The 26,565-nt window shown below is 45.5% G+C and overlaps 1 protein-coding gene across 2 annotated transcripts; it reads left to right on the plus strand.

Moving 5' to 3' along the window:
- Positions 1-7: 7 nt before the first annotated feature.
- Positions 8-25,754, plus strand: knrl (knirps-like). Of its 2 annotated transcripts, none has more exons than XM_033383101.1 (4): positions 8-1,237; positions 4,518-4,584; positions 20,173-20,250; positions 23,530-25,754. In XM_033383101.1, exons 2-4 carry the CDS (start codon positions 4,558-4,560, stop codon positions 25,522-25,524), a joined length of 2,100 nt encoding a protein of 699 aa, XP_033238992.1. In that variant the 5' UTR covers positions 8-1,237; positions 4,518-4,557; the 3' UTR covers positions 25,525-25,754. The 2 variants fall into 2 exon arrangements, with proteins under 2 accessions (XP_033238992.1, XP_001352999.3); XM_001352963.4 differs by having other exon boundaries at positions 9-1,237; positions 4,510-4,584.
- The last annotated feature ends 811 nt before the right edge of the window (positions 25,755-26,565 follow it).

Raw genomic sequence — 26,565 nt, forward strand, 5'->3', positions numbered from 1 at the left:
CTTTGCTGAGAGACACCGACCGAACGACCAGTTTTCCTTATCTTCTTTCGTATATTTGTTGTTCTTTTTGGTTTATAGCTGTATCATCTCCACGACGCTGTTGCTGTTGCTGCTTTTCTGGTAGCCGAAGCCTCTGCTACCGAGCGGCGACGAGCAGCCACCGAGCAGCCACCCGATGATGCCTCTGCCGACTTCTGCCGCCTCTGCATATAGCATCTGAGCAGCCGGCAGCAGTAGTCTAAGCCCGAGTTTGCAGAACTGCTGCTGCTGCTTAACATCAGTCTTTTTCGTCGCACGCTCGATCGCACGTCGCACGTCGTCGTCGTCGCTGTCGCTGCTTGCCTGCCTGCCTGTCTGCCTGCCTGCCTGCTGCTCAATTGCCGCTCGCTGCCGACGCTGTTGCAGTCGCTTACGTTATTATTTTTGTGTGGCCTACGTTGCGTTACGTTACGTCCCTTATGGGGGCGCACTCGATCGAATTTTGTTACTGTTAAAACACACACACACATGTACGACTATATATGGAGCAGAAACCGCAATAAATAGAGCACTCGATAAGCGTGAGCCAGGGACCGAGCTCTGCGGGACCGATCCTGCAGAGCCACACGGAAAATAATCCATAGACAATCAATAACCCAAAAATCATATCAAATCAAAAATCTCCCCGGAAAACGGAAATTGTATTATTTTTTTTGTTTGCCGACATGTGATATATGCTATATTCGTACTTATAACAAAAGCACATACAGATACAGATACAGATACAGTTACAGTTACAGTTACAGATATAGTGTGTATCTGTGTATCTGAAACATGCTTCACGCTTGCCCCAAAGTTCTAAAAGTCAAGTGCAATACAACAACAACAACAAAAACAAAAACAACAACAACAACGACTACGAGTACGACATCTAACAACTCTATAGGACGGCTCAAGTGACGTTTTATTGGCGCAAGGTGAACACAAATAATAGCTTAAAAAACAACAAAAACAACAACAACAAAAATCCACACATACACACAAACACACACACACACACACGCACGCACATACACAAAATACAGAACAAATAAAGTACACAAAAACCAAAAACAAATAAAGCTCAAAATCGTAGGAGAGTTCAAAATGTGCTTCTAAATGAATTTCGTAAATTTTAAATTTTTTTTACTGGAGATAAAAGCGTAAAAAATCTATTTTGTGCTTAAATTTGGATTAACATTTAAGAAACGAAAAGAAGGTAAGTTCAAAGGTTAATTCTAGTACAAAAAAAAAAAACGGCACCAGCATACATTTTTTTTGAGATACATTCATCATCGAGCGAATCATAAAAAAAAACGCGACAAAAAAAGAAAGATTAAGATATGGAAATATATAGATGGATGGATGGTTGGATGGATGGTTGAAAGATGTGTTGATGGCAGCGGCGACATGGCGAATTTCATTAATGAAAAAAATTCATAAAAAAACACTCGAAAAAAGGGCTTGCCCAGAGCTTTAGATACCCTACCCAAATGGCGATATCCGAACCGTAGAAAGTGGCAATAGGAATATATATAGAAGGCTTTTCTTTGGGGGTTTTTCTAAGGGTTTTTTGAGGATAGCTATGGAAGGGTTTAAGCTATAGAAAGCTTTTCTTTAGGGGGTTTTTCTAAGGGTTTTGGGGGATAGCTATGGAAGGGTTTTAAGCTATAGAAGACTTTTCTTTAATGGTTCTTCTAAGGGTTTTAGGGGACAGCTATAGAAGGCTTTTCTTTAGGGGCTCTTCTAAGGGCTTCAGGGTATACATCTCCCCCTTTTTATTAAGAATACCCCGTATTCGTAGGGTATTGCCAACACCTCCAGGAAGATGGCGTTGAGTAGATAGCACTGGCAAAAAACCGACAAAACTGACGGAACTCTACTCTGTCCCCGACTGGGGCAGTGTTGTATGATTTGATTATACAAAAACCATATAGTATACATATGTACACACCCAAACACACACACACACACACACACACACACACACACACACTGTAGAGGAGTGTATTGGAGGGCAATGCATAGGTTTTTGGTGAGAAAGTTTTCTCTCCCTCGCACTCGCACTCGCCCTCGCCCTCTCTCCCAACCAAGTGTTTTTTTTTGTTGACCAGTGTGCACTTTTTAGTGTGGCCATAAAACATGGGGCTAGATCAACAAAATAGCAACAACAAGGGCAGGCAACGGGCAAATAAAACAAACTTTACGACTATATAACACAGAATCAATGTAAGTCATGTATCTGTATCTGTATCTGTATCTATAGGCATATCCATATGTACATACATATGTAGATAGATATAGACGATCGGTCGGCTCGATGTTTGCTTTATAATGCAAATATCATGCTAAGCTCTGTATTTGCCACAATATTTTTCGTTACAAAAATTCAATGGGGGGCAAAACACTGTGCGAAATGCCAGACCAGGAAAGATCGATACAAAAGTAAATCAAATCCTTATGGCAGATGCGTTGCCATTGATTTGCAGCTTTCTAAGATGGATATAGGTTTTAAAGAAGGAACGGACCCTATAGATATGGCCTCTTGCAGCTCCTTGAGAAATCGCATTCAATGAACGACTGATTTTTCAAGTAAAAAGCCTCTTTAGAGTCCTCTTTAGAGGCTTCTTTAGACTCCTACTTAGACTCCTCTTTAGAATTCCCTTTAAACCCATCTTTAGACTCCTCTTTAGACTCCTTAGATTCTCTTTAGTCTCCTCTTTAGACCCCTCCTTAGAATCCTCTTTAGACTACTCTTTAGACTCTTTTGTAGGCTCCTCTTTAGACCCCTCTTTAGACTCCTTAGATTCTCTTTAGACCCCTCTTTAGACACCTCTTTAGACGCCTCTTTAGGCTCCTCTTTAGACTCCTTAGATCCTCTTTAGACACCCCTTTAGACCCCTCTTTAGACTCCTCTTAAGACTCCTCTTTAGACCTCTCTTTAGACTCTTCTTTAGACCCCTCTTTAGACTCCTTACATCCTCCTTAGACCTCTCTTTAGACGCCTCTTTACACCCCTCTTTCGCCCCCTTTTTAGACCCTTCTCTGCCCCTCTTTGCCGCCCCAAAAACTATACAAATTTTGCTCAAAGCTTGCCTCATTTCGATGCCCCTTTCTGGTTGGGGGTTCTGGCCGTTTTTTCGAGTGCATTTCGCCTTGACTGGGCCTCAAGTCAAACGAAGAAGAATCTAACTTGGATTTGCTTTTTGCAAGTGTCGCAAATATTGACAGATCCCATCGTACACGTACACCCCGTGCCCGTGTCCCCGTGCTCGTGCCCCTGCCCCTGCCCGTGTCCCCGTGTACTCGTGTACTACTTATGACGAGTGCCTTGCACATACATGGGTTTTGTTGTGTTCTACAACTGGCCAGAGTGTGTGCACTTATTCCAGTTAGCTGCGACGCCACTCCAAAGATTGTTTTGTTGCCCGAGTTTGCGGCCTCAGTCTTTCGTTCGTCCGCGGATGTCCACACCCGCCGGGCAGGTCCCTGGATGGCTGTCAAGAGCTGCAGCAAAGAAATTAACACATCAAGGTCGTGTGGCATCCTTAAGGGGCCGCAACGCAGCCGCACAACCGGAAGAGCACAATCTGTTGAAAGGAGGGCAGGGCAGGGGGACTCCGACTGGAACAGGGACCGACCAAGTGTGAAAGTATTTAGTGTGAGCGCGCAAAACACGCTTCAAAAATATCAAATGCAAATGTGGCAAGCAGACAACAAAGCGGCCACAACAGCAAACACCTGTTGCCAGTTAACATGCCACACACCATATAGGAGCACCACAAAGCACGAGCTCTGGACAGACGGTGGCCCAGGACGGGCTCCGTCTCTGGCTCTGTCTTCTTTGGGGTCTGGGGCTCCACAAGTGAGTCACAGCATCCCGCAGTCGTTGTTCTTCTTGGGTTTTTCTCTCTCTCTCTTTTTTTTATAGGTGCAGCAGCTTGCCAGCTTCCAAGCTCCCCAGCTCTGTGTTTGCATTGTAATAAATATCGAAATTATTATTATTAAAACGAGTATTAGCCTGGCAGCCAAATGTCAGAATATCTAAGCAGCCAGCGGTTGGAAGGCGAATCTTTTGGTCTTGTTTGGGGCCACAAATGGGAACATAATCGATTGTTGATTGGGTGCTCTCAAGAGCAATACTTTTTATGGTAATGGGAGTCGTTAAACTCTCAAGTAAGTTCTATTCTCTGAATGCTGTTCGCATTTATGGCCAGGCATATCGATATTCAATCGATTGTTTTGACAGCAACAATCAAACGACGATAGCACGGGCGATAGATATATAGATTGAACGACGATTAGTCGGGAATGTATCGATAATGATCGGTCTGGGGCTACAATTCGAAAAATATAGGGGGATTTATCGATAAGATACCTAGGGATATACATTTTATCGCCGCCAGAATGCCAATGCCAAAAACCAATCAAATATTTATCGCTGTTCCATCTCTAATGCGCTCTCACCTTCCTTTTTGCCATCTCTTGCAGCCTTCCAGCCTTCCAGCCAGCGAGAGAGAAGCCCCCAAGATTACCATAATGATGAATCAGGATAATCCATACGCGGTAAGCTCTCACTCCCCTGATTCCTCATGGTATTTTTATTTATACACATTTTTTATAACAACAAAATAATAAATATTTTACGAGCTAAATATTGAGCAAACCCCCTCGGCTCCACGCCCCAAATCCCCAGCCAACATGCCATAAAAACCCACCAATTTTTATGAGAATAATAATTTTATGTGGCGACAAAGAGCAGGAAAATAATAATTATGTTTATGCTTGAAAATCGTTTGCATTTTTCAAGCATTTTGATAACGGCAGCGGCAGGGGGAGGGGAGGGGGAGGGGGAGGGGACAACTCTCTGCAAATCAAAGCGCTTCCGCATTTTCAAATAAATTTATGAATTATGGGGTTTGTGGGGGGGATTTGTGGGGGGGTTTGGGATGGCCTAAACCAGTTTAAACACACATGAAATGCTGGCGAAACAACGGCGAAAATATTTAAATGATGTCATAATTTTAATAGCCAAAAGACACTAACAGAGAGAGAGGGAGAGAGAGCAAAACGATCATCGTAAAGTAGGAGAAGAGTCACCTGTGCCTCGGCCTGGGCTCGGACTCGGGCCTGGGCTCGGTCTTGGGCTCTTTTATTTTCAAAATTAGATGCAGATCAATTAGTAAATCCATAGAGCAGTGCGTCCGTGTGTCTTTTTGTCTCCAGAGCAAGCCGGAGAGGGGGGACAGGGGGCAGGGTATCCATATGGAGAGCGAGAAAAACACGTAAGTTGGCCGCTAACATGGCACTAAATGTCAATATTTGAATATAAAATTTTATTTAAGTGCATTTTTTATGATTTTAAGCTGATTTTCGTTTAGTCGATCGTTGATCGTCGGCCAAAAAGCCCAAAAAAAGCCAAAACCCAAAGCCATCCAATGGCTGTGGCAAAGAGGCGGTCCCCCCTGTTCGTAGTGTTAATTAGTTGAAATGTGAGACGATAAACTAAATGTTTGATTTAAATGAAGGCAACAACAACAACAACAACAACAACAGCGGCGGCAGAGACGGCGGCAGCGACGGCAGCACGAATTTGGGCCACTTGGTAGCATTAGCTAATAAATTTATGAATTTTTGAATATGGAATATGGAATATGGATTGGAATAAATATGATACAAGAAACAAGTTCCACACAACGCAGCGATCACTGAAGAGTGAGGAATTTATTTTCCAATACCAGCTGGTCTCTCTGCCTCTCGCTCTCTCCCCCTCTCTCCCCCCTCCCCATCTCCCTCTCTATCTAGGGTTTATAGAAGTTCTACATTGGAAGTGCTTTTTGAATGCTTGCTAAATGAATATCGTATTTCTTTAAATTGAATATGAAATGAAGCCCCTACGGAATATGATATTAATTTATTGGTATTTCACAAAAAAAAAAAACCATCATACTAAGCCACACTGGGAGAGAGGGTGATTATATACCCATCCTTCAAGGCTAAGTCGCACTGGGAGAGAGAAAGGGTGATCATTCTCCCATCCTTAAAGGCTAAGCTGCACAGGAAGAGAGGGAAATCATTCTTCCATCGATAGCTGCTAAGCCACACTGGAAGAGAGGGAAATAATCCCCCCTTCCTTAGCTGCCAAGCCACACTGGGAGAGAGGGAAATCATACCCCAATCGATAGCTGCTAAGCTACACTGGAAGAGAGGGAAATAAACCCCCCTTCCTTAGCTGCCAAGCCACACTGGGAGAGAGATAGGGAAATCATACTCCCATTGATAGCTGCCAAGCCGCTCTGGAAGAGAAAATTAAATAGGTTTTCTTCACTAAAATCAAGATTTGGTAATATTCTCGGCCTCACCCTCGAAGGATAGCCAGACATATGCCGAATATCCCTTAGAGAAAGCTTTGAAATAATTTCCCTTCTTTTGGCAGCCACTTTTGAGCCCAAAAAAAATCTACAAAATCCCCAAAAAGAATCTCCCAATGAACCCATGAAATATTTACCCCGGCTAATGAGAGAGAGAGAGAGAGAGAGAGAAGCTGAGACAAAGGCAAAAGATACAGAAATCTGCATTAGTCGGGCCATAAATGTGCGGCGTGGAGATTTACGAGCAATGTTCTTACAACATCTCCATATTGCCACGACCTTCGTTACGGATACGAACACGCCTCCAAGGAAAGGAAGGAAAACTAATTTCCCAGCATTTTCAAAGGCAGGGGACAGGGTGGGGGGGGGGTTGAATGGGGCGGTAAATGCATTACAATGTTGTGATGCATGTGAGAGAGCTACGATCTGAAGACCTGGGGCCTTTGTGTGCCTCGTTTTGGGGCACACACGCACATAGCACGGCTTTTCTATTTGCATTGGCAGCGGCCAACAGACGGTGGCCTTTCGTTGCTGACCATTTTGGTCATAAACATTTGCGTAATGGATTTTTCTTCATATTTTTTGTTTTTGTTGCTTGGCGGCTGCCACAACACACAAAGTAAATTAATTACGAGCCTTACGGGCCAGTGGCAAATATTTTCACGTTGCCCGAGCGTTTTCGGGAAATTCTCTCGCTCAAAAAGCAGAAGCTGCCACGCGGGAAACAAACAAACCAAAAGGAAAAACAGAAGCAGGCAGCAGCAGGCAGCAGCAGGCAAATTAGCAGCAGAGGCCCCAAAAAGTTGCACACACACACACACACCGAAATGTAATTACTGCCACAGCAACAGCAACGGCAACAACTTGTGGCAGGCTTTGTGGTGCAGCAGCCGACGGTAACTTGGGCCATTTTTCACATGTGCGTAGCCTGTTTTTTTTTTTCGGGGGAGACGATGAGAGACGATGAGAGGCTGTAAAAAGTTGGTCCGCTGTCGTTCGGGGCATCTCCTTCTCATGCCTCCAACTGGGGCTCCTCTTTTTTCACCACATCCACATGTTGCGGTTGATAACTCAATTAGAATGTTAAATTTATGTTCGCAACAAGAAATTAACTTGCAATTAGAAAATGCCTGAATGCCACAGAACGAAGCGAAACGAAACGAAACGAAAGACTCTGGACACGAACTTGGGGTCGCCGCCGTCTCAAATACCCTTTCGATGGCAAGGGCGTGGACTCTCCTCCCCTCTCTCTCCTGTGCCCCAAAGTATCTACAAATCTGCATCTATGTATGTGCTGGCCAAACGCCTTGGCCGAATGGCTATGACTGGCTCGAAAAAGTTCTTCTAGTAATTATCTTGGGCACAGAAATAAATTTGAAACAATTTAGCAAAAGAAACTAAAGACGGGCCTACACACAGGTAATTTGCCAGAGCAATGTCTAGGGCAGAGAGAGAGAGAGACGTCTCTCGGGAGACAAGTCTATTGGCCATGGCTTTGTTGTTGTTGTTGTTGGCCCGAAAACTAATGATGATGATGCACTGCACGCATTTGCACTATTTATAATTCGTGAGCATCCAGAGAGAAAGAGAGGATTGAGTGCCAAAAGATCAATGATCAATCCTCTCGAGAGGATCCTTGATGACTCTACTAGGAGAAGGAGTGGTATGGAGTGGGCCTAGCAGCAGACAACTTCATTTGTTTGCAGATACATTTCACTGCCAGCCAGCCAGCCACAGACAGATCTTTCGATTTCTGGCAGAGGCCGTACATGTGTAATCAGTTTTCGGGAACGGCCAGAGCTCCATCGCCATCTCCATCGCCATCGCCATCTCCATTTCCATTTCCATTTCTGCTGCAGCTCCCTCTACTCTCATGATTAATGAGCGAAATTAGCCAGGCTCTGGCTGTGGCTCTGACTCTGGCTCTGGCTGCTGCAGGCCATAACCGAGAATGCAATAATGCAGCCAAAAGATCGTTTTGTTTCGTTTTGTTTTGTTTCGTTCTAGAGTTCGTTAGGCAGCAGGCCTCTTGCCAAATGACTTGGGCAGCGAACTTGAACGAACTACACACAATTACACTGCCGCTTAAAAGTAAACTTCCTCCCCAAAAAAAAAAACAGCGCAGACTTCCCTCTGAGATCCGAACAACGATGGAGTGTATCTCTATGCATCATGTCATTATATCCGCCATCCAACACACAACTGGATAACCTTGACAAAAATCCTACAGCTGAATGCATTAGTAGTTCAAAAAGCGGCAGCAGCAACTTGCAACAAGTTGGGGCCTGGGTCTCGCGGGTCTCGCGGGCCTCGCAGCAAAACAAAACGCTATTAAACTTCTATTATTTAAGTACTACATTGTGCACTGATACTGAAAACGAAAACGAAGCGAATCTCAATCTAAAGGCAAAGACCAGACCAGACCAGACCCGGCGGAACGCTCGGTGGGTCGGTGGGTCGGTCAAACGATAATGAGACCCCGTAAAGACCGTCAAACAGAGAACCCCCAAAAGACTCGCCAAGACTCGCCAAGACTCTGTACTCTGTACTCGTCTACCTAACAGAGCAGAAATCCCAAAGCGTCGACAGCAGAGCGTACTTTGTTTTGTTTTTCTTTTCTTTTCTTGTGCAAAATTATGCAATATTATGTAATTATACAGACAATCAGCAAGTGGCAGGGGCTGGGGCAGGGGCAGGGGCTGGGGCAGGGGCAGGGGCAGGGGCAGGGACTGCTCCTCCTCGTCTTCCTCGTCAGAAATCTCAAAATGATTGGAGAGCATTATTTTCAAATTAGCGCGTGGCTTAAAGATACGTTTTGTTGGCAGTAGTTTATGCCCTTACTCTGGAATGGAGATACCTTCCAGATACAGGCCCTAGCTTGTAGATACTTTCCATCGAGGATAGTCTCCAAAGTCCATGGCAAATTATTTATCGAATTATCATGGGTTTTGGTCTGCCCTTAACCGAGTTCCTTGAGGTCTGGCAGCACTGAAAATCCAAGCGATGGGCCCAGGGGAAGCCCAGTTCCTTGGGGATAGTCCAGAGATGGGCCTGGTGGGCTTTCTGGGCCATAGAAAGCGGGCACTCTCAAGATTCCTTTCTTCATTCCTGGCTTGGAATCAAATCTTTTATGATTTCTTAAAGATTCTATTAAAAATTATGGTAATTTGTATGGTATTTAGATCAGGCATAGTTTCCCCTCTGGCGTGCCGTTAAATTGGGGTTTACAGATCAATTAAGATGCTTTTGCTCCCCCGTCGATTGTAAGAGCATTCCCACAGCGACTTGGCCCCGTCGTTTTTGGTGTCCCCCCCCCCCCCCCCATCCCCAGGCCCCCCTACCTACCTTCATTCCGCTTTTGCTTTTGCTTTCGATTTCAAGTTCAACACTTTGCCGCTGCCGCTGTTGCTGCCACAAATAACTGTTCCAACTGGTTGCCCCTCTGCCACTTTATTACGCCAATGGAATCAAGTTGGCGCCTAATAATAATGCTTTGGGGCCGAAGGGGGGGCCGAAGGGGGGCCCTGCAGTTGCCCTTTCCTCAAAGAAGCGTAACAAAATTGTTATAATTTTCATAAAAATAATAGCAGACCCCTGTACTGTGCCGTAGTTGAAGTTGAAGTTCGTTTCGTGGTTTTTGGGTATCTTTCATTTGGCTTAAGGTCAAGGTTGTGTCTGGGGGGTGGCCTAAGGGGGGCTAGGGGGGTCTGCTGGGTTGGGTTCTCGGATCGTTTATGGGAGTCAAGTTGCCGTGGTAGTCGCATAATGAGCTGCCAAATTGTTCGAATTGTTTTCAAGTCAAGGTATTACACATTAAAAACAATCCCCTACCTAAACCTACCCCGCCCCCACCCCCCCGACTTAATCATGAAAATTAACAGAGAAGTAACCCCCGCCCCCCTCCTGCCTGGCCAAACGACCTCTGCACGATTGTGAGGGGGTAAAAAACTAAACAATTTAGCTTTGCAAATTGAATTAAATTTATATAAATTGCATATACTATAGGCCATGGAATAGAATAGATGCACACATACCACATATATTATATATATATATATATCGAACGAAGATCATTCATGGCATTGCATGTGCGACTCGAGCATCATGTCCGCTTACATTAGACGAGACGAGACGAAACGAAACGAGATTCCATCTCTCAGATACAGATACAGATACTCGTACAGCCTCCGCTGCTGCCTCTGCCTCTGCTTAGTTTTGCGCTTTGGGGGCAAATTGTGGCCATTGTTATATTAGCTGTTTATTTTTAAAAGCGCACTCGAACAAATGCCTTTTGCTATTGTTATTTCTATTTCGATTCCACACACAACACACACGTGATGGGGATTCCGTTTCATCTGCTCCCCTCTGCCCCCCCCCCCCACCAAAAGATGAGCTTTGGCATTGATCGAAGATCGAGCAAAAAAAAATAACATCAGCCAATGATATTTTTTATTTGTTTGTCTCCTCCTCCCCTTCCCTCCCCTCCCCTCCCACACTAGACCTCCCTCCAGTTCTCAAGTTAAATCCCATTTAATTCAATTACAAATTTTAGTTGTTTTTTTTTCAATGGAAAGTGAAACTTTTACTGAGGGAAAGACATTGACTTTATAGAAAGGGAAATTGCCAAAGGTTTCTGATGGAAAATGAAACCCCTTTAAATATCCATAAAATCCACAAAATTCGAATCATTTTAGATCTGTAACTCCATTTGCTCTATCAGCTGAAATTCTCATTGACTTTCCTTTCGCCTGCCTGGCTGCCTGCCTCCCAATCACTCTCCCTAGAACTCGCCATAAAGCAAGGCCTGCCGACCACTTGGCCATAAATCACCTCCAGTAATTTTGCCACCAAAAACCCAAAACTTTTCCACAACAACAACAACAAGAACGCAAAACGGGGTGAAATGGTTGGTTCCCATAGTGCGGTCTCTGATCTTCGGTTAGCACCACCAAACCCAACGGAAAACCCATTCGAGGAAAAACAGTCACAAATTGCTCGTTTCGCAAAAAAAACACAGGCAACAGAGGCAGGGGCAGGGGGGCAGGGGGGGCAGAAGGGGCAGGGGCAGAAGCAGCAACAAGTAGTACAAGCATTTCACTGTGCACTGCTCTTATTTAATTGACTTTTGACTCCCCCGAAAAATCCGAAAATTCGAGAAAACCAAAAACAACAAGGAAAATCAGTGAGGGGGGGAGGGGGGGGAGGAGGAGCTGCAGCGATAACAACAACGAGAGACAACAAAACAAATAAATCCCGCAATACAAAGAAATAGAAGCTCGAAACAAGCAAAAAAGAAAAAAAAATGCAGAAAAAAAAGAAAAAGAAAAAAAAAAAGAATTGTCTGCGAGGCGCAAGTGCAAATAAAACGAGGAACAACAACAACAAAAGGAGAGGGAGAGTGGGTGTGAGAGAGAGAGAGAGACACATTTACTTATCGTTGGAAAGAAAGAGCGCGGGAGAGAGAGGGAGGGAGAGAGAGAGGGGGGGGGGGGGAGCAGGAGAGAGAGCGGGGGGTGGCAGAGAGGAAGACACATTTACTTATCGCGCCTCTTTTCAACAAGAAACGGTGGCAACTCTGCCAACACACACACTCCAACAAGACTCCAACAAAAAAAAAAAGAAAAAAAAAAAAAAACAAAAACACATGCAAAATTGCACGGCGTGGGGTTGCCAGGGCAGGCAGCGGCAAATCGAACGAAACAGACTTCTTTCTTAGGCCACACTGAGAGAAAAAAGCCACCAAGTTTGCAGAGAAGCCGCAAGATTGAGATATTCCCCTCTCTTTGTCTTCCTCGTGGCTTAAATCTAGTATTTTCTTGGGGGGAAAACCAAAAAGCCAGCAAGAAATGTTATCCTTTCTCTCAGTGCTGTGTTTGACCAACTTCTGCTCACTTCTGCCATTGCCTTCGCCTTTTTGCCGGCTTCTAATGATCCAATTCCCACGAGCCGCAACGCCGATGACACTGGCTGTTGCAAGGTAAAGGAGCTGCTGCAACCGAGGCTGTGGCTCTGGCTCTGGCTGTGGCAGGCAGCTGGTGTAGACAACAACCACGACGACGACGACGACGACGACGACGACAACGAGGAGCTTCCAATGCAAAAAAAAAAAAAAAGAAATAGAAGGTGGAGGTTCGCCTCTTGGCTCTTCGCCTGTTTAAACAACTTTCAAAGTTAATAGTCTGCCCGGCGTCGAGACGTTTTGGCCGAAAAACCGCACACCGCACACCGCCAGAGACAGAGCCATGGCCATAGCCAAAGCCATAGCCAAAGCCATAGCTAGAGCCATGGCTAGAGCCGTGGCTAGAGCCTATCCAAGCGACCAGCAGGAGTCCCGCGAGTCTCTTTCATGAATCATTTTTCTTGGGGGCAAAGAAAGCGGGCTGCCTGCCTGCCTGCCTGCCACCGCCTAAAACAGCCTCCACACACTATCCATCTCCCTCTCTCCCTCTCTCCCTCTCTCCCTCTCCCTCTCTGGCTTTGCCTCCTGTCTGCTGCGGCGGCTGCTCCTCTGGCGACTGTTGGTGGGCTGTTTGGTGGTGTAAATGTTTTGCAAGTTGGCTGTTATAATTTTGTTCGGCTTTTATGGCCTTCCCCCCCCCCCCCCCTCCCCCCCTCCAGCGGCAGTGGCAGTGGCAAGGGTGGCCCCCGTCTCGTCAGATGCGGCGTATACGTAATGTGAAAACTGTTTGCTAATTAAAATGGAATTTGAATTTTTTTCCCCCTTTTTTTTTTGGGAAAGAAGCGTGGGAAGAATTTTTAGAAAAGTGACAGGAATACACAGGAGACGCCAGACGGCAGACGGCGACAGGAGCCTGTGTGGGAGCAGAGGATTGATTTGCAGAGCAAGTGTGAGGAGGAGGAGGAGGAGTCCAGGCCTCCAAGAAGGCCTCAAATCTAGAGAAAGTAAGATCTCAAAAATGCTTTGGGAACTGATCGGAGCCAAAAAAAACCTTTAATTGGCGGCCAAAAGTTCTTTAAATCCGCTTCACCATTTTTAGTCATTCCAAGCAATCATTCATTCATTTATTCACTCATTCATTCACTGGCCGATGCCATTCCGTTTTGTCGCTCATCCTCTCTGCGATTTGTCTGAATTGTCGCTGGCTTTAGATTTATTTATGGCCCGATTCGCATATGTCAAGTAGTCATGTGCCACATGTGGCAGGCAATTTTCCAAGCACTTTGCTCCACTAATTTGTTGGCCTTTTTTTTCGTGTGTGTGTGTGGGATTTGTGGGTTTGCTGGTGATTAATTTCACCTGTGGCTCCAGGGGGGGGCCCTCCCCCTCCCCACCTCCCACACGAGTGTATCTCCGGGGTGTATCTGTGTATCTGTGTATCTGTGCAGTCGAGAGCCAATTCCGTAAAGACGCGCACGCCGAAATGTCAAGTCAAACACTTGTAACAGCCAACAGGCAACAATTGGCACAAGTTTGTTATTTTTTGTTGTTGCTTTTGGCTTTGGCTTTGCTTTTGCTAACATTTAAAATTGTAACAAATGCCACAGCGATCGGTGAACGTGTGGCTGGCAGCCAAACAACATTGAGCATTGCATTAGTGTCTCTGTCCCCCCCAGAGGGGGAGGGGGACGGGGGGAGGAGGAAAAACCTCGCACATTTTGCACGCATTTGCATAACGAGAAAACAGCAAAACGGCAGACGGCAGACAGCAGATCGACTGACCTCTGGATACCCTTACCTACTTCCATCTCCAGGCTACAGTCTCCCCCCTCCCCCCCCCTGGCACCCTTTCTCCTGACCCTTTCTCTCGACTCTTTTTGACGTTTTCCTGTCAATTTTTCAAAACATAATTTCCACCATTTGGCCTTTTTTTTCAACGGAAATTGCACAAACACTTGTCACTTGGTCGCTGGAAAGTAGCAGCCGCAGAAAATTTCACATGAGCTCATAAAAATAGTTACAAATTAATTATAATGACAAAACAGACAAGAGAGAGGGAGGCTGAGAGGCAGGGAGGGGGGGTTTGAGCCGCATTATAAATCCAAACATTTCCTGCTTGACAGCTTGAAGAGGAGCGCTTCGGCTCTAGACGGCTCTAGAGCTCTCTGATGATGCTTCAGATGTTGCGTTGCAAGCTCTGTTAAGCGCTTTTCATCATCATCATCATCATTGCAGTTCATAATTATAGTGTTTGGAGCACTCTGGTGCTTTGGCAGAGACGACAGACAGACGACAGACAACAATTAGCTAAGTAGAAAAAATCAAAGGCAAAAGAAAAAGACTTGAAACGATGATGGATCGAGGGGCGGAGGGATGCACTGCAGTACTCTCAAAATAAGGGCGTTTTTCGAACCTAGCAAATTGTCAAACAGAACATAAATCAATCAAAAATCACATCACAAATGGGAAATATTTCAGCAAAGCTCTCTGCGCTCTCGCTGCACAAACTATAACATAATGCAACACATTGTCGGGGCACACGCATGCCACGGAAACAGAGAAAGAACTGAGAGATTTTGCTCTATGATTGATCACTCCCCAGAGGCGCCTCGAAACAAGAAAAAGGGCCCAAACCCCGTACAATTCTCATGTGTTTTTTTTGTGATTTTTGACAAATTGCCTGGGCATCAAAGGCCGCGTGACTAAGCAGAGAGGCAGGAGGCAGGAGCAGGAGGAGGCAAGAGGCAGGGAGGCAGGAGGCAGGAGAGGTGTGTGTGCAAATACCAGGGAAAGCAAAAGAAATGCGTGTGCAGCTGAAAACCGTGAATGCCTCAAGTATTTTCTGACAGACAGACAGACAGAAAAATCATATCCCACACATGCGATATAACAATTTTGACAAATTCTAGTCTGCAGTTAGAGATCCACGGATCGGCACACGGGGGAATCCAAAACGTGTTTTGCCATTGACTCCATGACTCATGACGATTGTTGGCCATCTCTGGCCGTTTTTGTTGGTTTCTGCAGCTGCCATTTCGGAAGTAGATCGCTTTAGATGTGAATTTTGGATTTTGATGAGAGAAAAGTTGTCCAGTGTTGAGTCAGGGACTGAGTCATGCCTCGAAAGAAAGGCGGGAGAGTCTCTTGATCAGATGTAGATCTTAAGGCAAGGCTTCTGTTTCACAGTACACAGCCACAAATCAGGCAGGAATTTAATGATAAATGCATGCCTCGAGAGTTGAAATAAATATTATAAATAATAAATTATAATAAAAACAAAAAATAAAAATAAAACAATATTAAATAATAATATAAATAATAAATAAATATTATAGATAATAAATAAATAATAATAATAAATAATATAAATAATAAATAAATTATAATAATAATAAATAATATAAAAAATAAATTAATATTATTAATACAAAATAATAATATAAATAATAAATAAATATTATATGTAATAAATAAATATTATAAATAATAATGCAAACCAAATATTATAAATAATAAATAAATAGTATAAATAATAAATAAATATTATAAATAATAAATAAATATTATAAATAATAAATACATATTATAAATACAAAATAATAATATAAAAAATAAATAATAAATAATAAATAAATAAAATAATAAATAATAATATAAATAATAAATTAATATTATAAATAATAAATAAATATTGTAAATATTAAATAAATAAATAATATGTTCCATATTTAAATTAAATATATTTCCAGCAAATTTATATACATATTTAAGCTATACATATTCCATTTATTTTTAAGTGTGATATTTAATTAAATTTGTCCATGTCTGTAAGCCTCTGTGCGCCTCTGTTAACAGGGCTGTAAGGCCCCCGTTGGAGCTCTGCTAAAGCTCGGCTAGTGTGCACGTACAGAGCTGCAGCATTGAGGGAAGATCGGATCATCGGATGATGCCACAAGGCAACACCAACACACAACACACAACGGAGGAGGCCACAAGGCAACCACCGACCGTCTAGAGTCATGAATTCGTATAAAAAATAAAACGAAAAACGAAAAACGAAATAGCGAAAAACTAGAACAATTTGTGGCCCAAACAAAAGCGAGGCAATTGCTTTTGTGCGCTTTTGTGCATGATTTCATTTTAATTAAATTATGTTTTTGCCTGTGGCCCCTGCGTTATATTTTATAATTGCATGGGGGAGGGGGTGCAGGGGGGATGGAATGGATGTGCAAATTTGTATTCGCGAGTACGCAGCGCCAAGGTCGTTCAGCGGGCAATTATCATAATTTTTTTTGCGCGCGCGCGAAAAAAAAAAGAAGACCACGTTTTCGACCTGGTCTTAATGGCACTTTGGGCCGGCTCTTAACGGCTCGTAGCTGCCGCGACGTAGCTGCCGAAACTGGAGTAAACGTGCCTCTAAATGAATTTTAATTTTAATTTTTAATAATTATAATTATAATAAGCCATCCGCATAGCCATTGCATCATCGCGGAATGAACAAATTATGAATTCTACTTGCTATTTTTTTTTTGTTTTTGTTGCTGTTTGTTTAAGGTTAACAAGCAAGCGAGCAGATCCGACCCGATCCGAACAGAACATCAGAACATGGCCATAATTAATCACAGACCAAAAATCAACATCCACACACAGCATCCACTGCCGCACGGCTCATTGTGGATGATGACTGGTGGATCGTATGTTGTTTTTTTTTTTTTTTTTTTGGCTATTTATCTATTTTTGGTTCGCCAGAAACACTTGTTGCATTTTTCCCTCGAAACGGGGGAACTTTATTTACGAGTTTAAGTCCAACAACTAATTTAAAAAAATTAGAGAAAAAAAAAACAAGCAGTCATCAATATTCGGTGGCCGCCGCCGTCGCCGCCGCTTCCTCCATCAATAACTTGCGCACAAATTGCTTGACAAAGAGAACAATTATTTAATATTATTAATGCCGGAATATCTAATGAGCGTTTCTGTGGCGGATTTTATTTTGTTGTATCTAATTTATAACACTTTCACTTAATCGCTGGGCTAATTGTCCCCGGCAGTCCCCTGCGCGCTCTGACCCTCTGGAGAGTTTTATTTCGCTCCGATTATGCAATATCTTCAACGATCTTCAAATTAAAACAAGTCTTGAGGCTCGAGAGGTTTACTCAAAGAGTAGGCAAAAAGCAGGGAATTTTAGTAGATTTTTTTCACTTAATAAATACATTATAATCAAATAAATTCCCTTTGAAGAGCGTTTTTCGAGAAACTAATCGAGCAACCCTCTTTGAAAGCCCGCGAAATTATATTTGAGGTCTTTAGCCAAATTAAACGATCCCACAAATCAGGCCAGAGACATTTGAAATAAATTTAAGCGCCGACATTCAACAGGTTCCGTCCGAGAAGCGCGAGAAGTACCCTTGATGCAGAGCAGCCCCAGAGACAGAGCCAGAGCTCTGTTAATTAACAGAATGCGGATGAATGTTAAGGCGAATGTTGGCGTACAGCAAAGGAGGATCACCTCTGTTAGGGGATAGGCAGGGCAGGCCAGGGAGAGCTCACTCGAAAGGAGGATCACCTTTGTTAAGGGAGATCTCGAAAGGAGGATCACCTCTGTTAGGGGAGAGGCAGTGCAGGGCAGGTAGAGCTCACTCGAAAGCAGGATCGATCACCTCTGTTAAGGCAAAGGCACGGCATGGCAGGGAGAGCTCACTCGAAAGGAGGATCATCTCTGTGAAGGGAGAGGCAGGGCAGGAGGAGCTCACCCGAAAGGAGGATCACCCCTGTTAGGCGAGAGGCAAGGCAGGGCAGGTAGAGCTCACTCGAAAGGAGGATCGATCACCTCTGTAAAGGCAGAGGCCGGGGCAGAGGGCACGCTACAATCTAGCTACAATCTATCTATCATCTTTGGCCCCGTCCGAACATCTCACACCTGATGATCGGCCGTGTCTGGAATGTCTGTCGGTCGCTGTTAAATAAATGTTTATTGCTTTTTAATATTGCACATTGTCTGCATAAATTTCACAGTGCAGTCTCCCCACCCCACCCTCGCTACCCCTCTCCACCACCCGCTCTGTGTCTGCGATTTAAAATCAAAGCAAATCTGCTGACAATCCAGCAACAGCCTGTTGAAACTTGAAACTCATAATTTTTAATTTATTTTATGTGATTTTTATTTGTCGATTAATCCGAGGGAAGGCATTCAGGCAGCAGCCACTAGCCACCAGCCACCAGAGACCCGAGACCCGAGAGCCAGTGCTTTATGAAAACCTAAACGTAGACACAATTTATTTCCTACCCAGAGAGAGAGAGAGGTCCGGACATCTTCGAGAGCTCTCGAGAGGCTCTCAACACATAACACGAAATCAGATTAGCATGTTTTACAGCGCGAGGCATCCCACCCCAAAAAAAACCAGCAAAAAAAAAAAGGACTCCCTGGCACTGGGAGGCATTCTTTTGGGGACCAGACCAGAGCAGACCTTCTACTCTGTCGGGGATCCGCTTATTGGCTTGGAATGGGCTGTGCGGAGAAAAGTGAATGTGTTGAATGCGCTGAATGGCGATGGCGATGGTGTCTGGTGTGTGCTTTCACCCCACTTTGTAGTGTGCCAGAGTTATGGCCCAGAGCATCAAATTGGAGTCATCTCTCAGAGAGAGGGAGGGAGAGAGAGGGAGAGAGGAGCTACTTGCTGGCTGGAGGGCAGAAGATTGTTCCAGTGATCGTTTGGGAATGATTCTGGTAATCCCTACAAGATCCTCCGCTATCTGAATCCCACCCCAAAGTCGCCTGTCTCCCACGATCACCACCTGCCTCTGCCTCCTGCCTCTGCCTCCTGCCTCTGCCTCTTGCCTCTGCCTCCGCCACTGCCTCCGCCTCTGCCACTGCCTCCGCCACTGCCTCCTGCCTCTGCCTCTGCCTCCTGCCACTGCCTCCTCCCCTCCCTGCCTCCTCCCGGCTCCCATTGCATGTGCGCGTGTCATCAAAAGTTTTTTGGTGCTGTGCTCCAGTTAACCGGCTACAAGTGGCAATAAGGAAAACGCAATGCAACGACCATTCCCTACCAAACGACGACGACTGCAAGGCGGGAGACCCCCGACTCCGGGCTAGGGGCCCAGGCCCGGGCCCAGGCTCTCTGCAAAACAACAATTGATGGCAATTTGTTGATAAACATTTCGCTCGCAATAAATAAACAAATATTCCCTGGGCCCCAAGGGGGGGGAAGGAGGGAGTAGACCATAGCCATATAAATGCAAATGTTGCTTGTTTGCTCAACGTCCCCCCTCTCCTCCCCCTCTTCTCTCTCACCCTCCCTGTCTGTGGTGTGTGTGTGTGTGTGCTTTGGGGCAATTTTTCATTTGATTCCATCTTCATATTTTATTATGGGGCCCCAAGAGAGCAGTCCCAGTCGTCCATGTCTTTTGCTATGGAGTTCATGGCCAGGCCGAAAGCCCGTCCCGGCCCGGCCCAATGCTTGGGTCCTCCTTTTGGGGGCCTCTCCGTCGTTTCCCCATTTCCATTTCCATTTGTCGTCGTCGTTCGTTGGTTTTTCGTTTGATACCAATTCCCCGATATGACAAACTATGTTTGCATTTTAATTTTTAATGCGTGTGAATTTCGCTGGCGGCTGCAGCCAAGGATCTGGGAATTGTTGGGGCTTTGGTGGGGGCTTTGGTGGGGGCTTCGAGCTCTAGATGCTCGTGTCATGATTTGCTGTTGCTTTTAATTGAAATTTTATGAATTTATTGCCTTTGCCTTAGTTTTTCCACTCGATTGAAGGTGGATTCTTGTAGGTGGAGTGCAAAAAGGTGGGAATTGGATGGGCGAGGGGGAGGGGGGGTATCCCTTCCATATATTTCCCTATTTCTTAGCCGATTCTCATGTTTCTCTTCTCATTGCAGATGAATCAGACGTGCAAGGTGTGCGGAGAGCCGGCGGCTGGATTCCATTTTGGTGCTTTCACATGCGAGGGCTGCAAGGTGAGTTGTTATCGGTTATCGATTGGTGATCGTGGATATGGGGCACAAACGAACGATTTCATGTCGTTTAATGAGGGGGGTACCATTGCAAAGAGACTATTGGATGATGATTAAAACCTTCCAAATTATTCATCAATTATCGAAATTATTATTTATCGATAATTCAATAGAATAACACACTTTGATATACAGTTACTAGTCGATTACAGCAATAATCGAGACATCGATAATTATCGATAGGTATGCCACTTATCTATGACACTTTCAATTCTAGCTATAATCGATACTTATCGATGGGTATTTTTCTGGGTGAGACATCGATAGGTATGACACTTATCGATGACACTTTCAATTATAGCTATTATCCATACTTATTGATAGGTATTTTTCTGGGTGAGACATCGATTATTATCGATAGGTATGAAACTTATCGATGACTCTTTCAATTATAGCTATAATCGATACTTATCGATAGATATTTTTCTGGGTGACATATCGAGACAGCGATAATTATCGATAGGTATGACACTTATCGATGACACTTTTTCTGGCACTCACTAAATACCATCCCAATCACCATTGATCGCCAATCGATAAATGTTGATCGAAAGTTATCGATTAATTTCCCACAATTTGAACTCTCGTCCTCTGGCCTGGTCAAAAGCCGTCTCGCATATCAATCGATGCCATTTGTGAGTCAAATAAATCGATTTTGCCGACACCGACGCCGCCTTCGTGATGCCAGAAAAAAAACCGCTTAGGCAACCAAACAGCAAAAAAAGAAAAACAGAGTTATGAGGCCATTCTCCCCTCCCCCGCTCCAGCGAATCTGTAGGAATGTTGAAGAGAGGGGTGAGGCGAGGGGTGGGGGCGTGGGGGGCATGGGAGTAACAAATGAATGGGCCCCAGGCTAAGGTCAAAGTTAAACAAAGCGCCCCACAAATAATTGATTTAAATACGAACGAAATACTCCTTTAATGGTGGGATGATCATTTTGTGATCTCCGTTTCGCCGCCGCCGAGTCTTGCCAAGATCTGCTGTGCCCACGCCAAGGAGAAAAGGTCAACTAACGTACAATTTGTAGGTCAGCATTATTTGATTTGTGTGTTAGGCCTCTTCCACTCTTCCACTCTGCCACTCTTCTACTCTTCCACTCTTCCACTCTTCTACTCGATTCACTGCTGCTGCTGATGGCGTGGGGGCCTCCGTCGCTTGGCTAATTTAACGCCCACAAGAAAAGAAGGCCCCCCCACCCCCAGTGCACCCCCTCCGCCCCACCCGAAAAGAGGACGGCACAACAAACAAAAGTGAATCTGCCTTGGATGCACAGAAAATTGCTTGTAAATAGTCGGTTCTGTCCGTCCATCTGGGGGTTTTTTTTTTGTTGTTTTTTTTGCTGCTACTTTTTTGAAACGAAACTGAAAACTCCTCTACTCCGTTTCCATTTCCATTTCCGACCCAGTAATCTTGATGCCCAATTAACCTTAAAAGTGGATTTTCGCATTGTGTTTTTTTGTTGTTGTTTCTTCAGAGTCGCTGCCTCAAAATGTTTCCTCCATTCAAGAGAACAGCTCCACCTACGGACGACTGCAGACAGAGTCGGAGAGGAGAGGAGGAGAGGAGTCGAAGAGTCAGTCCGTCTCGCCGTCTGTCCCTTTTTGTATTTGCTTTTGGTTTTTGGTTTTTGCCTTTGTTTTTGGTTGATTGCAAAGCCAGAGAGGGAAGCAGCGATGCAGTGAAGCGTTCGTTTTGGTGATTTACTGCCAACATTGCAACTTGGCATAAGTGTTGCACAGCCATAACCTTTGCAACATGCTGCGCGCGAGACGAACAACAAGCGGCAGCAACATGTTTCGTCTGTTTTCATGGCTCCATGGCCTGCTCTCCTCCGCATTGAATTAAATTGTTTGTTTGCTTTGTTGCCAATTGATTGTCGTGGTGGCTGCAGTGCTGCCAAGCCGCTTTGGGGAGTGTAGGTGGCTTCGTTGGAGGGTCTTTGGGCAGCGGGTAGCGGGCATCAGCCATCGATGAATCATCACAAAAAATTTAATGAGATATTATTGTTGGTTGGTTGTTTGGTTGAAAAGTGTTCCCATTCAATGACATCACGGCCTGACAGCAGAAGGTCTCGACCAAAGGAAACCACTTGAAAAAGAGGAGCCAAGAGAGGCAGGGCTCCCGCCAAGGCCAAGGATAGCTGGGAAGCCATCTTAGGGCCTTCAAAATGTGTATTCGAGGGGTTTTTAGTGGTAGTAGTGGCGCCCTCTATCGATCTGAAATAGCAGAATATCCGTATAAAGATCTACGGATCAAAACAACACTTCTAAAACTACATTCGAGCCCTGATTGTAACCAAAAACATCAGTTTGGGATGATACTCTGCAAGTGGCGCCCTCTGGGATCCAAATCTAGGGCTTAAGTCAGTAAAGGACTCTTATCTAGAGGATAACCCGCAGAAATGGGGAAAGTGGCGCCCTCTAAGGGGCTGAGTGATCATCAATGATCGGTGATCAGTGGGTGATAATCAGTGATCAGTGATCAATGAGTGATCATCAATGATCAGTGATCAGTAAGTGATCATCAGTGATCAGTGAGTGATCATCAGTGATCAGTGACCAGTGAGTGATCATCAATGATGAGTGATCAGTGAGTGATCATCAATGATCAGTGATCAGTGAGTGATCATCAATGAACAATGATCAGTAAGTGATCATCAAGGATCAGTGATCAGTGAGTGATCATCAATGATCAGTGATCAGTGAGTGATCATCAATGATCAGTGATCAGTGAGTGATCATCAATGATCAGTGATCAGTGAGTGATCATCAGTGATCAGTGAGTGATCATCAATGAACAGTGATCAGTAAGTGATCATCAGTGATCAGTAAGTGATCATCAATGATCAGTGAGCAGTAAGTGATCATAAACGATCAGTGATCAGTAAGTGATCATCAGTGAGCAATGATCAAGGAGTGATTTAATCATCTAAAAATTCATCAGAATGATGGATCAAAAAAAGAGGAAACACATGGAAAAGGCGATTCAGATGGTGCCATCTAGGGAGAGATCCCAACAAAGGAAAGCCCTCTAGATAGGGATAATGGGGGTGTGCAAAACCACAAAAAAACCAAGGATTAGACCCCGTTGAAAGACGAACTTGAGATCGAAGCGTATCTATGATCACATCTTTTAGTCCCCTATTTAGAGCTTAAACCTACATGGAAACCCACATGGAAACGCGATCATTAATCTCCGATTTGTGTGCTCTTCCCGTTTCAGTCGTTCTTTGGCCGCTCGTACAACAACCTGTCGTCGATCACGGACTGCAAGAACAACGGCGAGTGCATCATCAACAAGAAGAACCGCACCGCCTGCAAGGCCTGCCGCCTGAAGAAGTGCCTCATGGTGGGCATGTCCAAGAGCGGCTCCCGCTACGGCCGTCGCTCCAACTGGTTCAAGATCCACTGTCTGCTGCAGGAGCAGCAGCAGCAGGCGGTGGCCGCCATGGCGGCGCATCACAACAGCCAGCAGGCGGGCGGCGGCGGCGGTGGCGGTGGCGGCGGCGGGCCGAGCGGCGGTCCTGGCGGAATGAGTGGCATGCCGAACGGGGTCAAGGGCATGTCCGGCCAGGGCTCGGCGGCTGCTGCGGCCGCTCTGGGTATGCTGGGGCATCCCGGCGGCTATCCCGGACTCTATGCGGCTGCCGCCGCTGGCGGCGGGGGCCCCCGATCGAAGGAGGAGCTCATGATGCTGGGACTGGAGGTGAGCGGCGACTACGGGATGCTGAAGCATCCCTCGGTGGTGGCCTCCCCGTCCGTCAGCTCTCCCGACTCCCACAACTCCGACAGCTCCGTGGAGGTCTCTGTGCGGGGCAATCCGCTGCTCCATTTGGGGGCCAAGCCGAACGCCGGCGGGGGCTCCGCCTCCACTCCCGGGGGCGATGCCAACCAATCGACGAGCACGGCGCCGGGCAGGCCGCCACAGCTGCAGCAGCGCAAGGATCTGCCGACGTTCCACCTTCCGCTCCCCTTCCCCGGCCTCGGGTCGATGTCTGTGATGCCGCCGCCCCCCTTCCTGCCGCCCTCGCACCTCCTCTTCCCCGGCTACCATCCCGCCCTCTATCAGCACCATCAGGGTCTGCTGAAGCCCACGCCCGAGCAGCAGCAGCAGCAGGCGGCCGTCGCCGCGGCAGCCGTCCAGCATCTCTTCAATTCGAGCGGCGCGGCGGGACAGCGCGGATTCGCACCGACAGCCACATCCTCGCCCTTCGGGAACCACCATCCCCTGGAGGAGGCGCCACCGGGCCACCCGCACAACCACAGCAGCAGCAACACCAACAACAGCCAGAGCCAGAGCCAGCACCAGAACCAGCACCAGCACCACATCCTGGCCAACGGCGGCAAGGGAGTGTCGGCGGCGGATGAGCTGACCAAACGCTTCTATCTGGATGCCGTTCTCAAGTCGCAGCAGCACGGCAGTCCGCCGCCGATGGCCACCAAGCTGGCGCCGCTGCAGCACACCAAACAGGACTATTCCATATCCGCTTTGGTGACCCCGAACTCGGAGAGTGGCGGCGGCGGCAGGGTCAAGAGCAGGCAGAGCAATGGTGGCCAGGGGGAGGATGCAGCGAGAGGGGATACAAGTGATAAGGAGGAGAACGTGGATGAGACAGAGGATGAGCATGACGAGGAGGAGGAGGAGGAGGAAGATCTAGTGGTGTCCATGACGCCTCCGCATTCGCCGGCGCAACAGCTGCAGGACCAGGACCACGACCACGACCAGGACCTGGCACTGTCCCCCTCTGTGGCTCAGGATAATCCCATTGATTTGAGTATGAAGACCACGGGGAGTTCTTTGAGCAGTAAATCCAGTTGCCGGGACATCGAGGTGGAACCGCCAGAGCCGCTCTCCAGCGATCGATCAGAGAAGATCGAAGATGACGACGAAGCAGTAGAGGAGGAGGAGGAGGCGCTGGAGGACGAGGACGAGGAGGTGAAAGTAACAGCCGAAGATGGGGACGACGACGAAGAGTATCCAAAAGAACAGACCCACAAAAGCAACAAAAACAACAACAACAACAGTATCAGCAGTAACAACAACAACAATAACAGTAATAATAATAATAACAATAGTTTAAGTGATAATGAGGCCAATGATACGATCAAACGGAAACTGGACGAACTGATCGAAGAGGCATCCAGCGGCAAGCGTTTGCGTCTGTCGGAGGCGTCCCCCGTCAAGGCCCTGGCTCTGGATCTAACCACAAAGGTCTAGGTCCAGGGCAACCATCCACAGCCTGCCCTCCAGCTCGTGCGTTCCGTTTGAGAGGGGGTTTGGGGGGGGCCTTTGGGGGGGGGGGCTTGAGAGATGTTATCACATCGTTTAAAACAACTAACCAAATGGCCAAAATATGCAAACGGCAGACGGCAGGCGGCTGAAGGAGGAGACCCCGCCACGCCACAGACACAAAACGCGCATTGATTTGCATACACAAAAAAAAAAAAGAAAAAAAAAATAGAAGAAAAGAAAAGAAAAAAAAATGTATAACACACGTTTGATAATTTTATTCAGAGTTTGGAATTATAAACAAATTTTTTGGTTTAGAATAAATTTAAACCACAACAACAACAACAACAACAGAAAAAGAGATGGAAAAAATTGTAAAACTGTAGCACAAAAAAATATATGCCGAATTTTTTTTGTTTTTTTTTTTTGCATAATATCGTAGTGGAATTTGTAGATACATAAGTTTTTGCTGTAAACCATATATAAATATTAAATATTAGCTATTTAGATCTAGTGTTTACCCGCCCTACACCGCCCCCCTTCCCTACACCCCCCCAAGAGTATTTGATAGTTTAAAAAACATTTTATTCTTTTTTTTTTTGTTTAGAAGAATTTTAAAAGTGAATTTTTGTCGCTAGAAAGGCTCGTTAAAGGTTCGCTTTTGAGTTTTTTTTTTTTTATAGTCACAAATTAGCAAATTTTAAAATAAATTAAATGATAGGTTTTTTTTTGTGTTTAAATTAAGATTTAATTTTTGAAAATTGTATAGAAAATATTATAAATTATTACGTATATATCAGTATGTATGATTAGCATTGTATTTGTAACTGATTATCGACGAACATCCACGAATAAATACAAATAAATATTTAGATGAACAAAAGAATCGATGGAGGTATTGATGGGGAGAGCGGAGAGGAGAGATCTCAGCGGCAGAGCGGCAGAGAAAGTTGATTTCTCAGACTCCTGCGGCGATGATCAATAAAAATGTATCTAATGGATAAATGTGTCACATAAACCAGAGGCAGA

This window comes from Drosophila pseudoobscura, chromosome X (genome assembly GCF_009870125.1).
Source record: "Drosophila pseudoobscura strain MV-25-SWS-2005 chromosome X, UCI_Dpse_MV25, whole genome shotgun sequence".
Lineage (NCBI taxonomy): Eukaryota > Metazoa > Arthropoda > Insecta > Diptera > Drosophilidae > Drosophila > Drosophila pseudoobscura.